At 37.4% G+C, this 16,172-nt stretch overlaps 1 protein-coding gene across 34 annotated transcripts in view; it reads right to left on the reverse strand.

The window, feature by feature from the left end:
* The window catches only part of mbl (splicing regulator muscleblind), a 258,467-nt gene that overhangs the window by 143,130 nt on the left and 99,165 nt on the right, over nt 1-16,172 (reverse strand). For 21 of the 34 annotated variants that reach the window (XM_089469926.1, XM_089469924.1, XM_089469923.1 and 18 more), the window contains 2 exons: nt 12,968-13,700; nt 12,202-12,234 (listed from right to left, as the gene is read on the reverse strand). The exons of 1 other annotated variant lie outside the window; for it this stretch is intronic. In XM_089469926.1, the coding sequence (XP_089326052.1) occupies nt 12,202-12,234; nt 12,968-13,156 (222 nt within the window). In that variant the 5' untranslated portion in view covers nt 13,157-13,700. Of the gene's footprint in view, nt 1-12,201; nt 12,235-12,967; nt 13,701-16,172 lie in introns of those variants that run through there. 12 more of the 34 variants (XM_089469925.1, XM_089469922.1, XM_089469920.1 and 9 more) reach the window with 2 other exon arrangements.

The raw sequence follows: 16,172 nt of genomic DNA on the forward strand, positions 1-16,172 counted from the left end.
ATCTGTCCTTTTTCTGCTACTGCGAAAATTGTTGCTGCTATTTTGTGGCTGGGCCTCTAAGCAACCATAGCGGAAGTAATCCATTGATTGCGCATCTTTAGCCAGAATCCTGCACACATACGTGCCTATTCGGCTGTCTGTCTGTGTGTGTGTGAGTGTATCACTGTGTGTTATCATATTGGATTTGTGCTCTGTGGCACGTGTAGAAATTGTTTGTCATTGGGTTGATGAGTGTGCTTAAAATGTTATTGATATGGATATGAATAGGCAGGATATCTACTTCGTATAGTATAGTATCTAGCTCCCGATGGAGGTAATTACCAAAGGGAACTGCGACGATTATCACATGTTTTCCTTTCGAATTTTATTGCAATATTTGAAAATGTTTATGTTAAATGCGATAAACAACGATTTGAGCCATTTGACCTGTTCCATGGCGGTATATTTGGATTATGGATTTGGATTATGTATAATCTGATTCCGGATTAAATATACATATTTTGAACAAAATATTTACAGTTAACCCAAACAGGGCGAGATATTTACTATCGCTTTTGTGTGCCATATCCTGAGGACAAAAGCAGAAGTTGGGATACAGTTTTTAACGGTTCTGTTATTGAACCCCCTTTTGGGACAATTTGTAAAAAGAAGTAAAAGAATGTAAATAATCTAAATATATTTGCTTAAATAATACAGGGCCATATTGGTTTTATTTTATTTTTATTTTTATACCCTGAACCCATTGAAAATGGGAAATCAGGGTATAATGGTTTTGTTGAAATGTATGTAACAGGCAGAAGGAGGCGTGGCAGACCCCACAAAGTATATATATTCTTGATCAGGGCGACGAGCTGAGTCGATTTAGCCCTGTCCGTCTGTCTGTCTGTCCGTCTGTCCGTCTGTCCGTCTGTCCGTCTGTCCGTATGTTTGAACGCGTCGATTTCCGAAGATATAAGAGCTAGAGACTTGAATTTTTTTTTAAAATGACCGTATATACAGCGCGGACGTCGAGTTTGCTTTTAAAATTCGATAAATCATCCCGTTATGTTTTTATCGAGTAAAAACATTCAAGTTCAAATCAGGTGCCTCTATAGCTAATTGTGAATGATTTTTCTTTTTTCAAATTTCTCAAATATTCAATATAATATGTAGATCATATGCTGAAAGTTTCATTAAATTCCGTTCAGTCAAAAATTAATAAAAAATAATCAAATATTTGGCCAATTAACAAACGCACGTGCAGCAGCTACAACAAAAACATTCGTTGAATCACATCAGCTGTTAGTTTCGTTTAGTTTTGGTAGATGGCGCTGCAGCAGTGAATCTATTTGAGTTTTGCCAGCGCCACCAGCAGGAGTGGGGTGGCCTAGTGTGTTAGGTGCATGACGCTCGATCAAGAAGTCGCGGTTCGAATCCCGATCGGTGCAACACTGATGTTTTTTTTTTTTAATTGTTTCAAAATATTTTTATATTTTCATAAATACGTTTTCTATTTAATTTATATTTTTAAATACACCGAAATTGAAATTTTAACTATACTTTATGTGCGTTTTTAATAGTTTGGTTATTCTAGCAGATTCTTAGAATCACATCAGCAGTTAGTTTCATTTAGTTTTGGTAGATGGCGCTGCAGCAGTGAATCTATTGGAGTTTTGCCAGCGCCACTAGCAGGAGTGAGGTGGCCTAGTGTGTTAGCAGCATGACGCTCGACCGAGGAGTCGCGGTTCGAATCCCGATCGATGCAACTGATGTTAATTTTTTTTTAATTATTTCAAAATATTTATATATTTTATTAAATGAGTTTGGTATTTTATTTATATTTTTAAATACATCGAAATTGAAATTTCAGCCATACTAAATGAGCATTTTTATTTGTTGGGTTCAGGGTAGTATCTAGTCGAGCACTCTCGACTAGAGTTTTCTTACTTGTTTTTTACTATAATTGGAATGAGCTAAAAATATTGATTGCGTGAAGCTGTGCTATATATATAAATGCTATATACAATAAAATCTATTTTATTTAATTTTATTATTATTATTATTTATATTTATATTTATATTAAATCCATGTTTATAATTTTCATAACTTTTTAATATTCAGAATTTTTCTATTTATATATATTTTGATTTCTATATTATATATTGTTTTTATATATTTAATCTATTATTTATTTATTTTTTTTTATTTATTCATTTATTTTTTTATTTTCATTAATATTTTATTTTATTTTATTTATTTTATTTTTTTTTTATTTTTTTTTTTGTCAAAACGTCATTACCTTTTGTGGTTTTTAATAATTGAATTCAAATGTATAAAACTGCCGAAACTAATTTCATTGTCAGTTTGATTTAAATATTTTTTAAAATAATTTTTTCCGTGAATTTCTGTGGAATTAATTTTTTGCCTAACCTCTATTCCCCTGCTGAAAGAAATTTAACTATCAGCTCATCATCAACACAGTTGTAGTTAGCCTGCCAATCAAACACACACACACACACACAGATACACACACACGTGAACAGCGTCAGTTTTCGTTCTTTTTTTTTTTGTTGTTTTTTTCGCTTTTCTCATAATATGCAAATCGAATTGGGGAAAAGCGAGAATTTCTCTGGCCTCCAGCCACGTATCGCCCCTGGCCTCAATTGTGTGCATTGTCGCTCCGCAAACAGAATTCAAACACTTATTCAAACATTTATCGATTTCGTTGTTGATTAGCATTTTTGTGATGATGCGATTGCTCCTTTTTCATTAGACGACGAACCGAAGACCAAAACAAACAACAATCAGCAGCAGGAGCAGCAGCAGCTCCCTCGAGCAGAGCGATTCGGGTGCAGCCACCTGTCTAGGGATCTTTGTAATTTGATGCGCTTGTCTTGTCCCTTAACTATTAAGTAAATTGAAAATCTCTTCCTATCTTTATCTCTATCTCTTCTTCTTGATTTTTTTTTTTTTTTTTTTTTTTTTTTTTTTAATCGAAATTTTCACACAAACTCAAGTGAAGTTGAGTTCTAAATTACACTAATGGACACCGAAACGTAACCGAGCAAAGTTTTCAGATGAACTGCATTTGGGGATTGGTCATGGCATTTGTGGGCTGGCACATCATCATCATTGCTATCTGCAACGTCATTATGACGATTATTATCATCAAAGAGCCGTTGCTAAATAGCTGCGCTTCAAGTGTTTCCGCAAAATGTGTGCACAAGCAAACTTTTGACCATAAATTATGGCATTTATTCAAAGCCAAGCCCGGTCAGCAGCAAACAGACATGCCTGTTGTGGTCCACGTGTGTGTGTGTGTGTGTGTGTGTGCGAGTGTTTGGCTGTGCAAGAAGTACTCTAGAACGTCTGCCTCATGCCTCTCGCTGGCATCCATTGATTAGCCCAAAAATTGAACTTCCAATTGACAGGCGGCTGCTGGCTTCAATTTTACCATTTCGATTTCTGCTGCTGCTGGAATTGAAGTTTCGACCACTTTGAAATTGAGTTTCCCCTCATCAGCTGTGGCTCCACACAATAGTCGAATCGAAGGCGCATATATAGGACTCATTTCACCACAATGGCCCAGCCAAGGCCTCACAACAACATGTCAACAGCAGCAACAAAAAGCGCAGCATAAAAAGCGCAAGTTGCGCCAATGGCGCGTGCAACTTGAAGGCGCCTGCCACATGCCACATGCCGCATGCCGCAGCTTCATTAAAATTGCAGCAGCCCAACAGAAGAGAGTTGCGAGACGCTGAATGTAGAATGGCCTAACGATGTCAGCACACACAATGGAAAACCGTATATGCGTGTGTGTGTGAGTGTGAGTGTATTATGTGTGGGTGGAGGCAGCGTCTCTCTTTCTGTGTTGAAAAAGGCAATAGAAAATTCCACAATATACCCGCAGCAATTCAGGCAGCCACAGCTGAGCGAGCCAGCGTGCCTGGGAGTGAGCGAGACAGAGCATATAAGCTGCGACCGAGAGCGACAGTCAAACTGGCGCCGTTCGCCGAAGAAAGCGACATCCTGGCAGAGTCCAAGACGTTGCGGCACAGTGGAGCGAAATTCAAGAAAAATATTTTCAAATACACATAAATAAACCGTTATAGAAAACAGGTTTGAGTTGCTGCATGCCAAAAAGCATGTTAACAAAAAACAAAATTTTAATTAAAAAAAAAAAAAAAAAAAAAAAACTAAATAAATGAATAAAGAAAAAAACTGGAAGCGGAAAAAAATGAACATGTTTTTAATTAAAAAAAAAAATAATAATAAATAAATAAAAGAAAAGAATAAATAGGAAGCAGAAAACATGTTAATAAATTGTACAAATTTTTAATTTAAAAAAACAGAAATAAAGAAAAGAAAACACAAAAAGCAGAAAACTTGTTAATAAAATATACAAATTTTTAAATAAAAACAAAAAAAAAATCCTGTTATAGTATAAGCTCAATAAGACAGATTTAGCTAAGTTTTTTTTTTTTTTTTTTTTTCGTGCTTCTTCCCGCTGAAAAACGACAAAAATAATAAATCCTCAAGCAATGTTTTTCTCGTGTTCATTCTTGACTCTGCATGCAGTAAAATTCTAGCCAAGCTCAATTTCCGCTCACTTTAATAGTACTGGCCATATATCCAAATTGCCCCACTGTGCGGCAGGAGCAAGACGCCAACGACAACTCGCGTGACCTGAATTATTGGTGGCATATTGCCACTCATTGACTTTGCCGCAATGCCAGCGGCAAAGTAAAATGCTGCAGCCGCAGATACTGCGCCACGGCCAAGACAGAGATGCTGCGGCTGCAAATGGTAGACAGAGAGAGAGGGAGAGGGAACGCGACTCAGAAAGTAATGGCATAGCTTGAGCTTAAAGCACTCTTGACAAACAATTTGTGGCGCTTTAATCAATTTCTGTTCAAAAATTTAACAGCCAAGACAATGAGAGCCGCAGCCAGGACGACAAGGACGAAACGGACGACAAGGCTGACAATTGTTTGTTGAGTTTTGTCAAGTGTAAAAAGTCGTCGTCGTCGCCGTCGTCAGCGATGGAGCAGGAGTTGCAGTTGCAACAACGAGTGCAACAGGAGCGCGTCCTGTGAATGCAACTTGTGCCTGCTGCATGCTGCTTTGTGCCTGGCGCCTTGTGCCTTGTGCCTTGTGCCTCGCCTTCGAGATCCTTACAAATGTGCTTTGTTTGTTTGTCTCGCTTTATTTCTTGCGCCGCTCGCTGCAGCTGTCGGCATTGCGGTTTAATAATGTGTAAAGTCAAAGTTATTTGATATAACCAAACAGAGAGAGGGAGAGAGAGAGAGAGGGGGAGAAAGAGATGCACACACACAGACAGACAAACACATCCATGTGTCCTAACGTTTCTTTCTGTTCGCACTTTGTCATTGCTCACACACACAGAAAGCAAAAGAGAGAGAGAGAGGGAGTGAGAAGGAGAGTGAGGGTGGGAGCGAGAGAGACCTGCTCCTCTGCTTTTCTTCTTTAAATTTATGGCGTTTTCTGTCTGCCATTATTTGTTAGGCACTCTTTCTATGCCACGTTTCATTCCGTGCCATTCCATTCCATTCGTTCGCGTTTTCCGCTGCCGCTCCGCAAAATTGAAAATAAATTGAATGACGTTTTTATTGATCCCGATTTTCTTTCAGCGCTGCAAGCGTTTTTCCCATTCACATCTCACATCCCCCCCCCAGCCACACGAAAGTTTCCCATTTTGACGCTTAGCTGTCGTTAGAGGCTCCACACAGACGTTCGCAGCTCAGTGAGTGGGGTAAATTTGCAGACAATGAGTTTGTTGCGGTTGAAAGGCTTAAAGCTCAGCAAACTTTCAATCAGCGTCAAAACTTCGTTGAAATTTTGCTCTTTAATTGTGTTTAAAGAAAGTTTTCATTGTATAACTGTTGATTGAATTTGCATTCCTCTGCGTCACAAAGAAATGCTATAGAAATATATATACATATCTATTTATTACTAAAGTCATATGGCTGTATTATCTTTGAGCTTTTCACTCATCAAGCAAGCGACTGTTGTGCATCAATATCACTTTAATTCAATTTCAATCAAGCTCTTCTTTTGAGCATAATCCATTAGACGAGCTGCCTTGCAGCAAATACCTGACGAGCCGAGCTACTGTCCGTTTGACTGACAATCGCATATGAATATTTAATTCATCCAATGAAATGCAAATGCAATGCAAATCAAAATTGCTGCAACTGCAACTGCAACCTCGACTAGGACTTCGACTCCCACTCCGACTTATTTTCATATGCACTTTTTGACACTTGCCCGGGAGAGCGACTGTATTAACACGTGGGGGCGTGTTGGGCGTGGCAGCTCATGAAAACTTGATGCGCACTGAAAAGGAATAGAACTTGCGACATTTCTCAGCGATAAGTTTTTGTCGCATGGCTGCAGCTGAAGCAAACGCATTTATATTCATCGCGAATGGGCATTAGTTTTTATTTGCTTGGCCAACTTTGGCGCCCCTATGTGACATAGAGCAAAGAAACGAATGCCAAATTTGTTTGTTGGTCAGGGCGCAGCAGCAGCAGCAGCAGCAGCAGCAGCAGCAGCAAGTGGAAGTTGAGTCTGGAGTCGTGGAGTCCTGAAGTCTGGAGTCTGGAGTCTGGAGTCTGGAGTCAGACGGCAATTTGTCAGGCTCGTGACTGTGTTTAGCTTGTCGTACAGCTCGCTCCACACAACCAGCCCCGGCCCGCCCCCGTCGACGCGCCGCCCCTCGTCGTGTCTGTTGCTTCATTTGTTGGCTTAAGTAACTTAACAACTTTACGCTTGCAGCTCGCGTACTCGACGTCCTCCTCTTGTTTATATTGATAATGTGCCATTTATTTTATTTAAGACATGCCATGCCCGCTCGATTTGCCGCTGCTGTTGCTGGCGCTGCTTCTGCTGCTGCTGCTGCAGTCACGTCGTTCCGGTCGCAGGACGCCGGAAGCAGCCAGGACGAATGAATTGTGTAGGTTTCAGCAACTGCGGAATGACTGCACAGACTGCACATGTGTGCGCCATGCCCATACTCCATGTTGCCATTGCCATTGCCTCTGCTTCGCCTCGCAGAGTACTTACATTTGCAGCGCAAGGACATGCCACAACTTGCTGCTGCATAATGCATTAAGTGCCTGCAGCTCCTGCGGGCGCCTCCTGACAACCAGCTGCTGAGTTATTGACTTGAAGTTTGTTGCGGAATTCGAAAGTGCAACGTGTGTAAGGCATAACAAATTAGCGAGCGACTGCTCTGTCTTGCCATTCCCCCTCTCTCTCTCACACACTCTCTCTGTGTGTGTGGGTGTGCAGTCCATTTAAACACAGATTTACGCAGAGCTTCAGAGGTGGCGGCTGTGTCCGGAATTACATCGCATTGCAACTGTGCCTGCAGCAAAGTCAAAACTTTGACTTACTATGTTAATCCATAATTAGTATAAATGGCAGCAGCATGAGCAGCAACAAACAATAGCTGGATGCTATAGCGCAAAGTTGTAAGCAGAGCTGTGCCTCTTACAAAAGCTCATTGCTATGGCATTCTTAATAGACACTCCAGCTGGCTTTTAATTAGCCTCAGTTTAGTCAGTTTTAATTTTATTCATTAGAGTTGAAAAGCATATAAAATTAATTTTATTTTTTACAGATTAAAACTTCATTAAAAAATAAGCACTGGATGTTTAGGTTGATTTTTAATTTTATATAAACTGTAATGTCTAAGAAATATATAAATAAAATATTTCTTTACATTTGAAAATCGCTTTGTATGTATAAATTGGGAAAATTTTAAAATTCTTTTATTGTTAAGCAACAATTGCTTAAATAAGCAAATAAATATTAATCTCATTATTTTCAAACTCAATTCTTTTGCTACAATTTCTATATAGACACTCAACTTGTTTTTTTTTTTTTACGAAACCTTCAATGCGGTCATTGATAGCTCTCAATATGATTTTGAAATTGGGTTTTTATTATGACTGCAATTATTTTTTAGTTTGCAATTTCTTTGGATTCGACTGACAACAACCGCACAAAGTTTTTGGCTTGCTTTCTTACAATCTTTCAGTCATTCAGTCATTCCGTCTTTTCGGCTGCCATTCAGAGCACACTTTAAGCAAACTATTGAGGCAAGTGGAGAGCAGTTGGAACTCTCATCTCTTCTCTTCTTTTATTCAAATTGGATATTGTCTCTGCTTTTCTTCTTCTTCTTATTTTCTAGTTGGTCTCCGTTTTGTTTGGGTCGCGTTTGTTTATTTTTTGCTTATTATCGATTCTAGTCCGAGGGCAAATTGGTTTGGCCGAACGCAAACGCAAAGCAATGTCGAGAAAGCGAATATATAATTAAAAATAATTGGATGACATTGAATTCCAGCGAACGAGAGAACGAGCGAACGACTGAGCGAACAAGATCGAGAGCAAGACCCAAAGTCAGTTCCTGTTGTCTTTAAAATTTAATTACCAAAGTATTTCCGACTGACAGGCGCTGCAGGCGGCCGGAAATTCGAGCGTCAACTGCAAAATGGAATAGAAATAAACAACGTGGCGAAAACTAAAACGAAATTACTTCAAAGTGCCGCGCATATTGTTCGGCTTCACTTTCAGCGCGAAGCCACTGAATCCACCCAAACCACCCAATCGCCCAACCACCAGGACGAACGGAAGAGTTGCCATTTTCATTTTCTTTTGCGGCTCGCCATATTCTGCTTTTATTTTCTTATTATTTTTTATTTATTTTATAAATATATAATTTTATTTTAATTTTTTTCTGCCCCAGCTCATAATTTGCATGGCATAGAAACTTGACTTTTGTTGCCCGGCTAGAGGAGCAGCTGGAGGCGTGGCCTGGTGGAAATATGTTGCAGCAGCAACAGCAGCCAGTGTTGAAAATATAATAGAAAAATAAGGTGCCACACAATATGGCCGAGAGCTTTACAGTTGGTTAAGTAGCAAAAGCGCGCGAAAGGCGAAAGGACGCAAAATGCGAGCAAGCCAGGCGGATAAAGTGCCACCAAAACCAGCCAACGGCACGCAGTAGCAGCAGCAGCAGGAGGAGCAGGAGGAGCAGGAGCAGCAGGAGCAGCACAACGTCGACGACGAGGTGCCGGCGGCCGAGCATGGCGTGAAAATTGTTGTGACAAGAAAATTATAAACCGGAAAATGTTTTATGTTGTGGCCATGGCGATTTTTACTCCTTGAGCATGGGTGACCGAACGACCCAGTCCTTTCGCACTTTTGAATGTGTGTGTGTGTGCTGGCTCATTGTGGTCAAATTAAATTGAGAGGAAATTAACACTGAAATGATGCCAATTTGTGAAAGGGTCACAAGTACAAGTATTTCAAGCCGGATAAATAGTTAAATATGATCAAACGAATCAGCTTATCTATGTATGTACCCAGCTCTAATTAGACTTAAATATATTTTAATAATTATTCAACTACATTCCAAGTAACTCACTCACGCATTAGAACAATCCAATGCCATTGACCCAGTTGTCGTCTTATATATTTTATTGAAAGGAACTTTGCTGGAGCTCAGTTCAGTTCTCCCCTTCAATTAGTCCTGTCAGGCAGCAGCGCAAGCGAATGCCGTTAGAAAAGTCTACAATGCGGCAACTTAACTATAAATTAGTGCCGTGGCCACATGGAAAATGTTGTCACACCCACACACGCGCCTACACACACACACATACATACATTCATCCAGGTAGGCCTCTTGTCCTTAAACTGGTTGGCAGCCATTATATGCTGGTTACTTGCACGTTTAAGTTCGTTACACATTTAAACTCATCATGCCGCATGCCTCTCCCGTTTTGTGTGTCAAGCACACACACACTCACACACACATGCACATGCACACACCACACCCTGGGGAAAAAAAGAGGTGAAAATGAGTACAAACACACTCAGCTACAATTACAACACACTCAAAAGCCTGGCACAAAAAAAAAAAAAAAACAGTAAGGGAAAGCAAGGGAAAATAAGAGAAGAAAACTCTTGTGCTCTCGTGTCATGCGGCTGGGCAGAAAAACTCGCTCAGCGAACCAAATTGCTCGGCAACTTTACTGCATAGTTAATTAATAGGATAACACAATTAATTTGTGGGCAATGAATGTCTGAGCTTTATTTGCCAGCTGCCTAGCGGGCGCAGGCTAAAGCCCCATGGGGCAAGCGGACAACTTCGTCATATACAAATATATATATATGTATATATATGTAGAGGCCCTACTGTATATGTATCTGTGTGTCCTTTCGCTTTCGCATTTTGAGCTCGCAGCTGTTACAGGCAGAAAGCTAACTCATTTTGATCTTCTTCTTCTTCTTTGGGTTTGGTATCAGCATCAGCAGTAGCTTATCACTCGACCCAGCTGTGACCTGGGCCAAAAGGTTTAAGAGATTTCAAGGCTAGGCAGCAAAGGGTTTACTCAAATTTGTTAAACATATTATAATAGAGCTTTACGTCGAAATATTCTTTGAGAAAAATTTTAGTAAAACTGAAAGGCAAAGTAGATTGAAGTATATAAAAGAGATTCTGACATATCAATTTATATATATATATATTTTTTAAAATCCCTTATGATTGAATATAAGCAGATAAAAGTCTTTTGGTATCAGACTTTTATATAAAGAAAATCGCTGATGTTCTGAGGAACCCATAGAAGGCGAAATCTGTAATCTATTTATTCTCTTTCAGTCGTTACATAAAATTTATATTCAGAAAAATAGAAACCATCGAAAACTACTTACTTATAGTTATAGTACATTTCGCACTGAATATACATTTGAATATATATTTTTTTAAAGTTAAGAACAATGCAGAGCAATACTGTAAAATATTTCAGCATCATAATTCTCAAGTAGTCGGAAATGCTTCTATTAAAGCGTTCATCAAACAAGAGCCATAAAAATGGCAGAGACGGAAGCAAGGACAGGGACGGACTTCGCCTTTTTTTTCTCAGCCTCAACTGTGGCAGTGGCTCAATTAAGGACGCTGCGCGTGAGGACAGGCGTGAAAAGTGCAAAAACAAAAGCGCAACAACAACAACAGTAGCAACAACAACAACAACAAGAACCAAGAGCTACTTACAAACATCAGTTTTAACTATTGTTTGCACACTCAGGCGTGGCCTAGACGAGAGCGGGTGTGTGTGTGTGTGGGTGTGTGGGTGTTGGGGCACGGAACGGAGGGGCGTGCCAGGGGTCTGGCTAACTTTAAGGCTCCACTCCACGCTTTGGGGTTTTGTTAAAATAACAAAAGCGGCCGCCGCAGCCGTTAACCAAACAAGTGGCAAATGGCGGACGACCGAAAAGGCGACTACGAACATTTTCCCAAAAATACAACAACAACAACAGCAGCAACAACAAGAAAACGTAATTTTTTATGCTGTCACAAATTTGACGATGACGATGATGATGATAAAAATGCTAATGATGATTATTATAATGCAGATGATGAGGTTCGAGGCGGCATTTTGTCAGCATTAAGCAAGTACTATATATAAAATACTTTACTTTATGCTGCCATTTTATATAGTTGCTGTTGCTGTTGTTGTTGTTGTTTGTGTTGCCAACATTGTTGTCACAAACACACACAGATAACAGAGGCAGAAAGAGAGAGAGAGAGAGAGACTGAGTGCAAGCGAGAGAGCTTAATAAAGCAAACAACAACAAACCGGGCAACTTAATTTTTCCGCATAGCCCACGACATTGTCAAGGTATTGTCGCCCTTTTGTTTTTCCGCCGCTGTGTAACTGTTGTTGTCGTGGACGTCCAGCTGAGCGAAAAAAGTGCTGAAAAATTCCGAAAAAAATACACAAAAAAAAAAAAAAGACAGAGTAAGGAACAAACTTTTGCCGCTTTGACGCTTTTGTTTTTGTGCGTTTGCTTTTCCAATCTTTTTCACAGCTAATTTTTCGCGTTTCAGCGGCGAAAATTCAATATTGTTCAACAGGACAAAAAAATAAAGGAAAAGCAAAGGTGGCTAACAGAAAAAGGATGCCGGCAAATACGCTTTGATTTTGCGTCGGACAATGTCAAAGAGCTTAGGAACAGCATGGGACCCAACAAAAAAATAAATAAATAAATAAATAAAACTGAAAGTTGATCAACCGATTCAACTTTGTTGGAAATTGCTTAACCGATTTTGTCTTGTAAGTACTTAATGCTAAGTAAAATATTAAAGAGTAATACAACTTATTGTAAATATTGATTAATATTAAGTTTACCTTGTAGTTATCCATCTCTAAGAGGTGCGTTGCCTAGACATTTAAAGTTTTAAGTTATTTTAATTATTAGAATTTCACTTCAACACTTTTTGCACTTGATTTTTTTTTTTTTTTTTATGTTCATTTTTTTTACACCGTTTTTGATGCAATATTTTGTATTTGTTTATTATTAAACGATCTCTGGTAATCTCTCGATAGCTTAGCAAGGAGTCGGTCAAGCACAGGCACAAAGACAAGCGCAGAGACAAAAGCTGCCGCCGGGGCCTAGGGGCAAGCCGCAAGCTCTCTCAAGTCTAGGCTCAGAAGCGCACAGCAAAGAGAGTGTGACAGACAGAGAGCGAGAGCGAGAGAGAGACAAAGAGACAGCCACTAACTATGTATATATAATAAGCACAGAGTATATACAAAAAAAAAAAAAAAAAAAAAAAAAAATGAGAGAGAAACAATATATAAGCACATAAGCACAAACAACAAAAGCGCGACAAGATCCACTTTTTTGGGACTGCAATGGGTTTTCATATAGGTTTTTTGTTTGTTGGGGTGGGGGTGGTATGGCTTGGGGTAGAGTACTGAAGCCATGATGTATTAAAAGTAATAAATAAAAGCTTACAAGCTACATTCCATACACGATACACGATAGAAGCAGAGTGTTAATGGGGTTTGTCTGCACTCTATATATATATATATATATATATATATATATTTACATATATAGATATAGATATTGATAATCATAGGCAGGTTGGTTGGGTTTTTGGATACTGACCTTGATACTGTCATAGCAAGCGGTAACCTTGCCGTTCTGCACCTCAACATTGGCCGGCGGATGGGCGAACTTGCACTCGGTGTCCTGGCGCGAACATTTGTTGCGCTGAAATTCGCGGCAGACCTCCAGCTGCAGCCAGCGCGAGTCCTTGCCATTCAGCAGGCTGTTCATATTAACAACGTTGGCCATCGCAGCAGCAATTCTTCAGTATTTTGTATATGTATATATGAATATATATATATATATAACTATAGTTTTGTTTTAGCTGGGGGACTTTATAGATAGCTTAGCTGGCGACTAGAATGTTGCGCGTTTTACTTTATGACGTTGGCTTCAACAAGTTTTGTTTCGGGTTACTTTTTGTTTCTTTTATGATAAACAGCTCTTAGCACAGATCAGCACCTATATATATAAGGTATACATATATATATTTAGCATAGATGTTTAGCGCCTTGCATGAGTTCTTGTTTTGTATATTGTTTTCTTTTTTTTAATTGTTTACAAAGCTTGGGAATAGCTAATAGCTTGGGGTACTTGAAGCCTATCGTGGCTAAGAGTTGTATATATGTAGTTTAATTTTGATTCGAACAAACGTTTATATATAAATACGCTTTAACTTGAATATTGTTTGTAAGTTTAGCAGTTTTTGTTTTAATATTTAATTTGTTGTTCTTTTTTTTTTTTTTGTGTATTTAAGCTTTTCTTTATTGAGCATACGCTGATTTTACATTATCTGAAATGAGAATAAGAAGAGAAATAGACGTTTAGGCTTATACCAAACACATGGGTTAACGCTGCATTTGCAAAGATCACAATTGACAAGAAACAGAGAGAGAGAGACAGGGTGAGAGAGACAGACAGAAGGACGGATTTAGTTGTAAGTGCGAGTGGGTGTTTGTTTGCGAGTGTGTGTGTGTGTATGCAATGTTTTTTTTTTAACTTGTTAGTAGCGCGCGCATTTCTTGAGCTATTGTTAGTTGTTTTAATTTTATTTATATATGGGGATGCAATGAGCTGAATGAGTGTAAAATGCATTCAAGAGATTCATATCGTAATTTAATGCTAAACTTAAATTTTATTTAAACAAATTTTTTTTATACTTTGTTTTACTCAAATAAAAACTGTAAAAAATATATAAAAATATTATTTTGTAAAAAATCATTTTTTTAAATTTTAGCTGAAAAATAGTTGTAAATTATCTAAATTAAATTTTAAGATTTTTACTATTATAATAATTTAAATAAAAATAAAATAAAATTTAAATTCCAATTCTCATATAATTTTATTTATTTAACTAGACATTCTTTAAAATGTAAGTAAAAATTTCAAAAACTTGTATATTATATGAATTTCTTCAACTTTCGTTTTTACAGTTTGTAGTGTTATTCAATGGGTTTTCAAATGGCAATAAATATGGCATGATTACATGTGTCTAGATATAGAGCGTGGCGAGCAACAGCCAAATATGCCAGGCAGGCAACAGTCAGCGATTGCCACAAATTTTCTTTTCTTTTGCTTCTTTTTTACATTTTCTATATCTCGAAAAAAAAAAAAAGAAAACTAAACCAAACCAAACCAAAAGCACGGCCCATAACAGCAGCAATGCACATTGACAAACTACAAATAAAATGCGCCAAGTTGTTTCATTACGCAAGAAATTATCATTATATTTGGCATAATTTTTTATGTCCCAGCGGCATTTTCTTATTTTCTTCTTATATCAAGAAAATACGAACTAAAAATTAATACAAAATGATAAAATTACTAACTTAAAATAGTATTGTCTCATATCATTGATAGCAAAAGCAACATAGAGAGCGAGAGAGAGAGAGAGAGAGAGACAGAGCATTGTCTCTACTTGCAAGTAGAGCAATTTATAGGCATATCATTTATCTATGATGATAGATAAAATATTTCTAGGCATTAATTTCTAAAGATTTTTATTTTTTTGTTTTTTATTTATTTTTTTTTTTATCGTGCTTACTACGCATCTTTAGCAAAGCGAATAAAAAATTTAAACGCACTTACCGCTCGAATTGTATTTTATTGTTAATTATATATATTAATATATATCATATATATGTATGTATATATAAGGTATTACAAAATGTCTATAAATAATGACTGTAAAAAAATATTAACGGTGCAGTTGTCATTCATGTATTAATAAATTCATATACATATATCTATATATATATCTCTATACATGTATAATATATTTGCAAGTTTTTAATATTAGGCAAAACCGAGAAATGAAATTAACAAAAAGATTAATATGATTCAATCATCGATGACGGCACGCAAATATTTCATTTGCAGTTGCGTCTGTTTTATTGTCTGGTTTGAATGTTTTCTCTCTCTTTTGTTTTGGCACTTCAATATTTATACTCATTCACAAACGTGGAATGAGTATATTCGTTTTGTGCACTGTCCACATTGTTTTCCGTCCGTCTGTTCGTATAAATTTTTTTTGTATTTTCTCCATAGTAGAGACTTGAGATGTGGAATATAAACTCAATTTAAAATATATACTCAAAGTTTGTGATTAGGTATTCTGTAGTCGGTGACGCCCGATCGCTACATTCTTACTTGTTATTTCTATTATTATGGTTTTCGCTTTTAACAATCTTATCTTATCAGCCATTGTATTGTAACGAAATCAAAAAATTTCATTCGAAGAAGTTCTATCTAAATATTGACTATTTGTTAGTAGGAAAGATCCCTATTTAAGCCAATAAGTTGACCCATATACAAATTATTTGAGCTTTTCTTTGTGCGAGTTAATGTAATAGAAACGTTTCAAATTTCTACAAATATTTCCAAAATGTGCTTAAACAATATTCAATTGAGTCTCCTCTAGCCCCCAATCAAACTATAATCGGGAAAACCTTATCATCTGAATTGTAGATTTTCTAGTTTTAGCGTATTTTCACATCGATTAAAGTTTGTTTTGGAATCATTTCCTTAATAAATTTTCATGAAATCTTCTTTTATAAATATAATTTCCATTCAAATATTTATGATTCGCCCACGCACAGCCTTGAACAACATGTGCAATAGCTAAAAAAAAAATCAGTTTTTGGTTATCCACCAAATGCCATAATATACATATAGTATATATCGCTATCTAGCCGTTCACATGAGATATCAATTTTTATTTCTATTTGCCATTCAAATACACACACAGAAATATAAATGTCAATAC

This window comes from Drosophila arizonae, chromosome 5 (genome assembly GCF_054131065.1).
Source record: "Drosophila arizonae isolate 15081-1271.41 chromosome 5, UAZ_ARI_1.0, whole genome shotgun sequence".
Classification (NCBI taxonomy): Eukaryota; Metazoa; Arthropoda; class Insecta; order Diptera; family Drosophilidae; genus Drosophila; species Drosophila arizonae.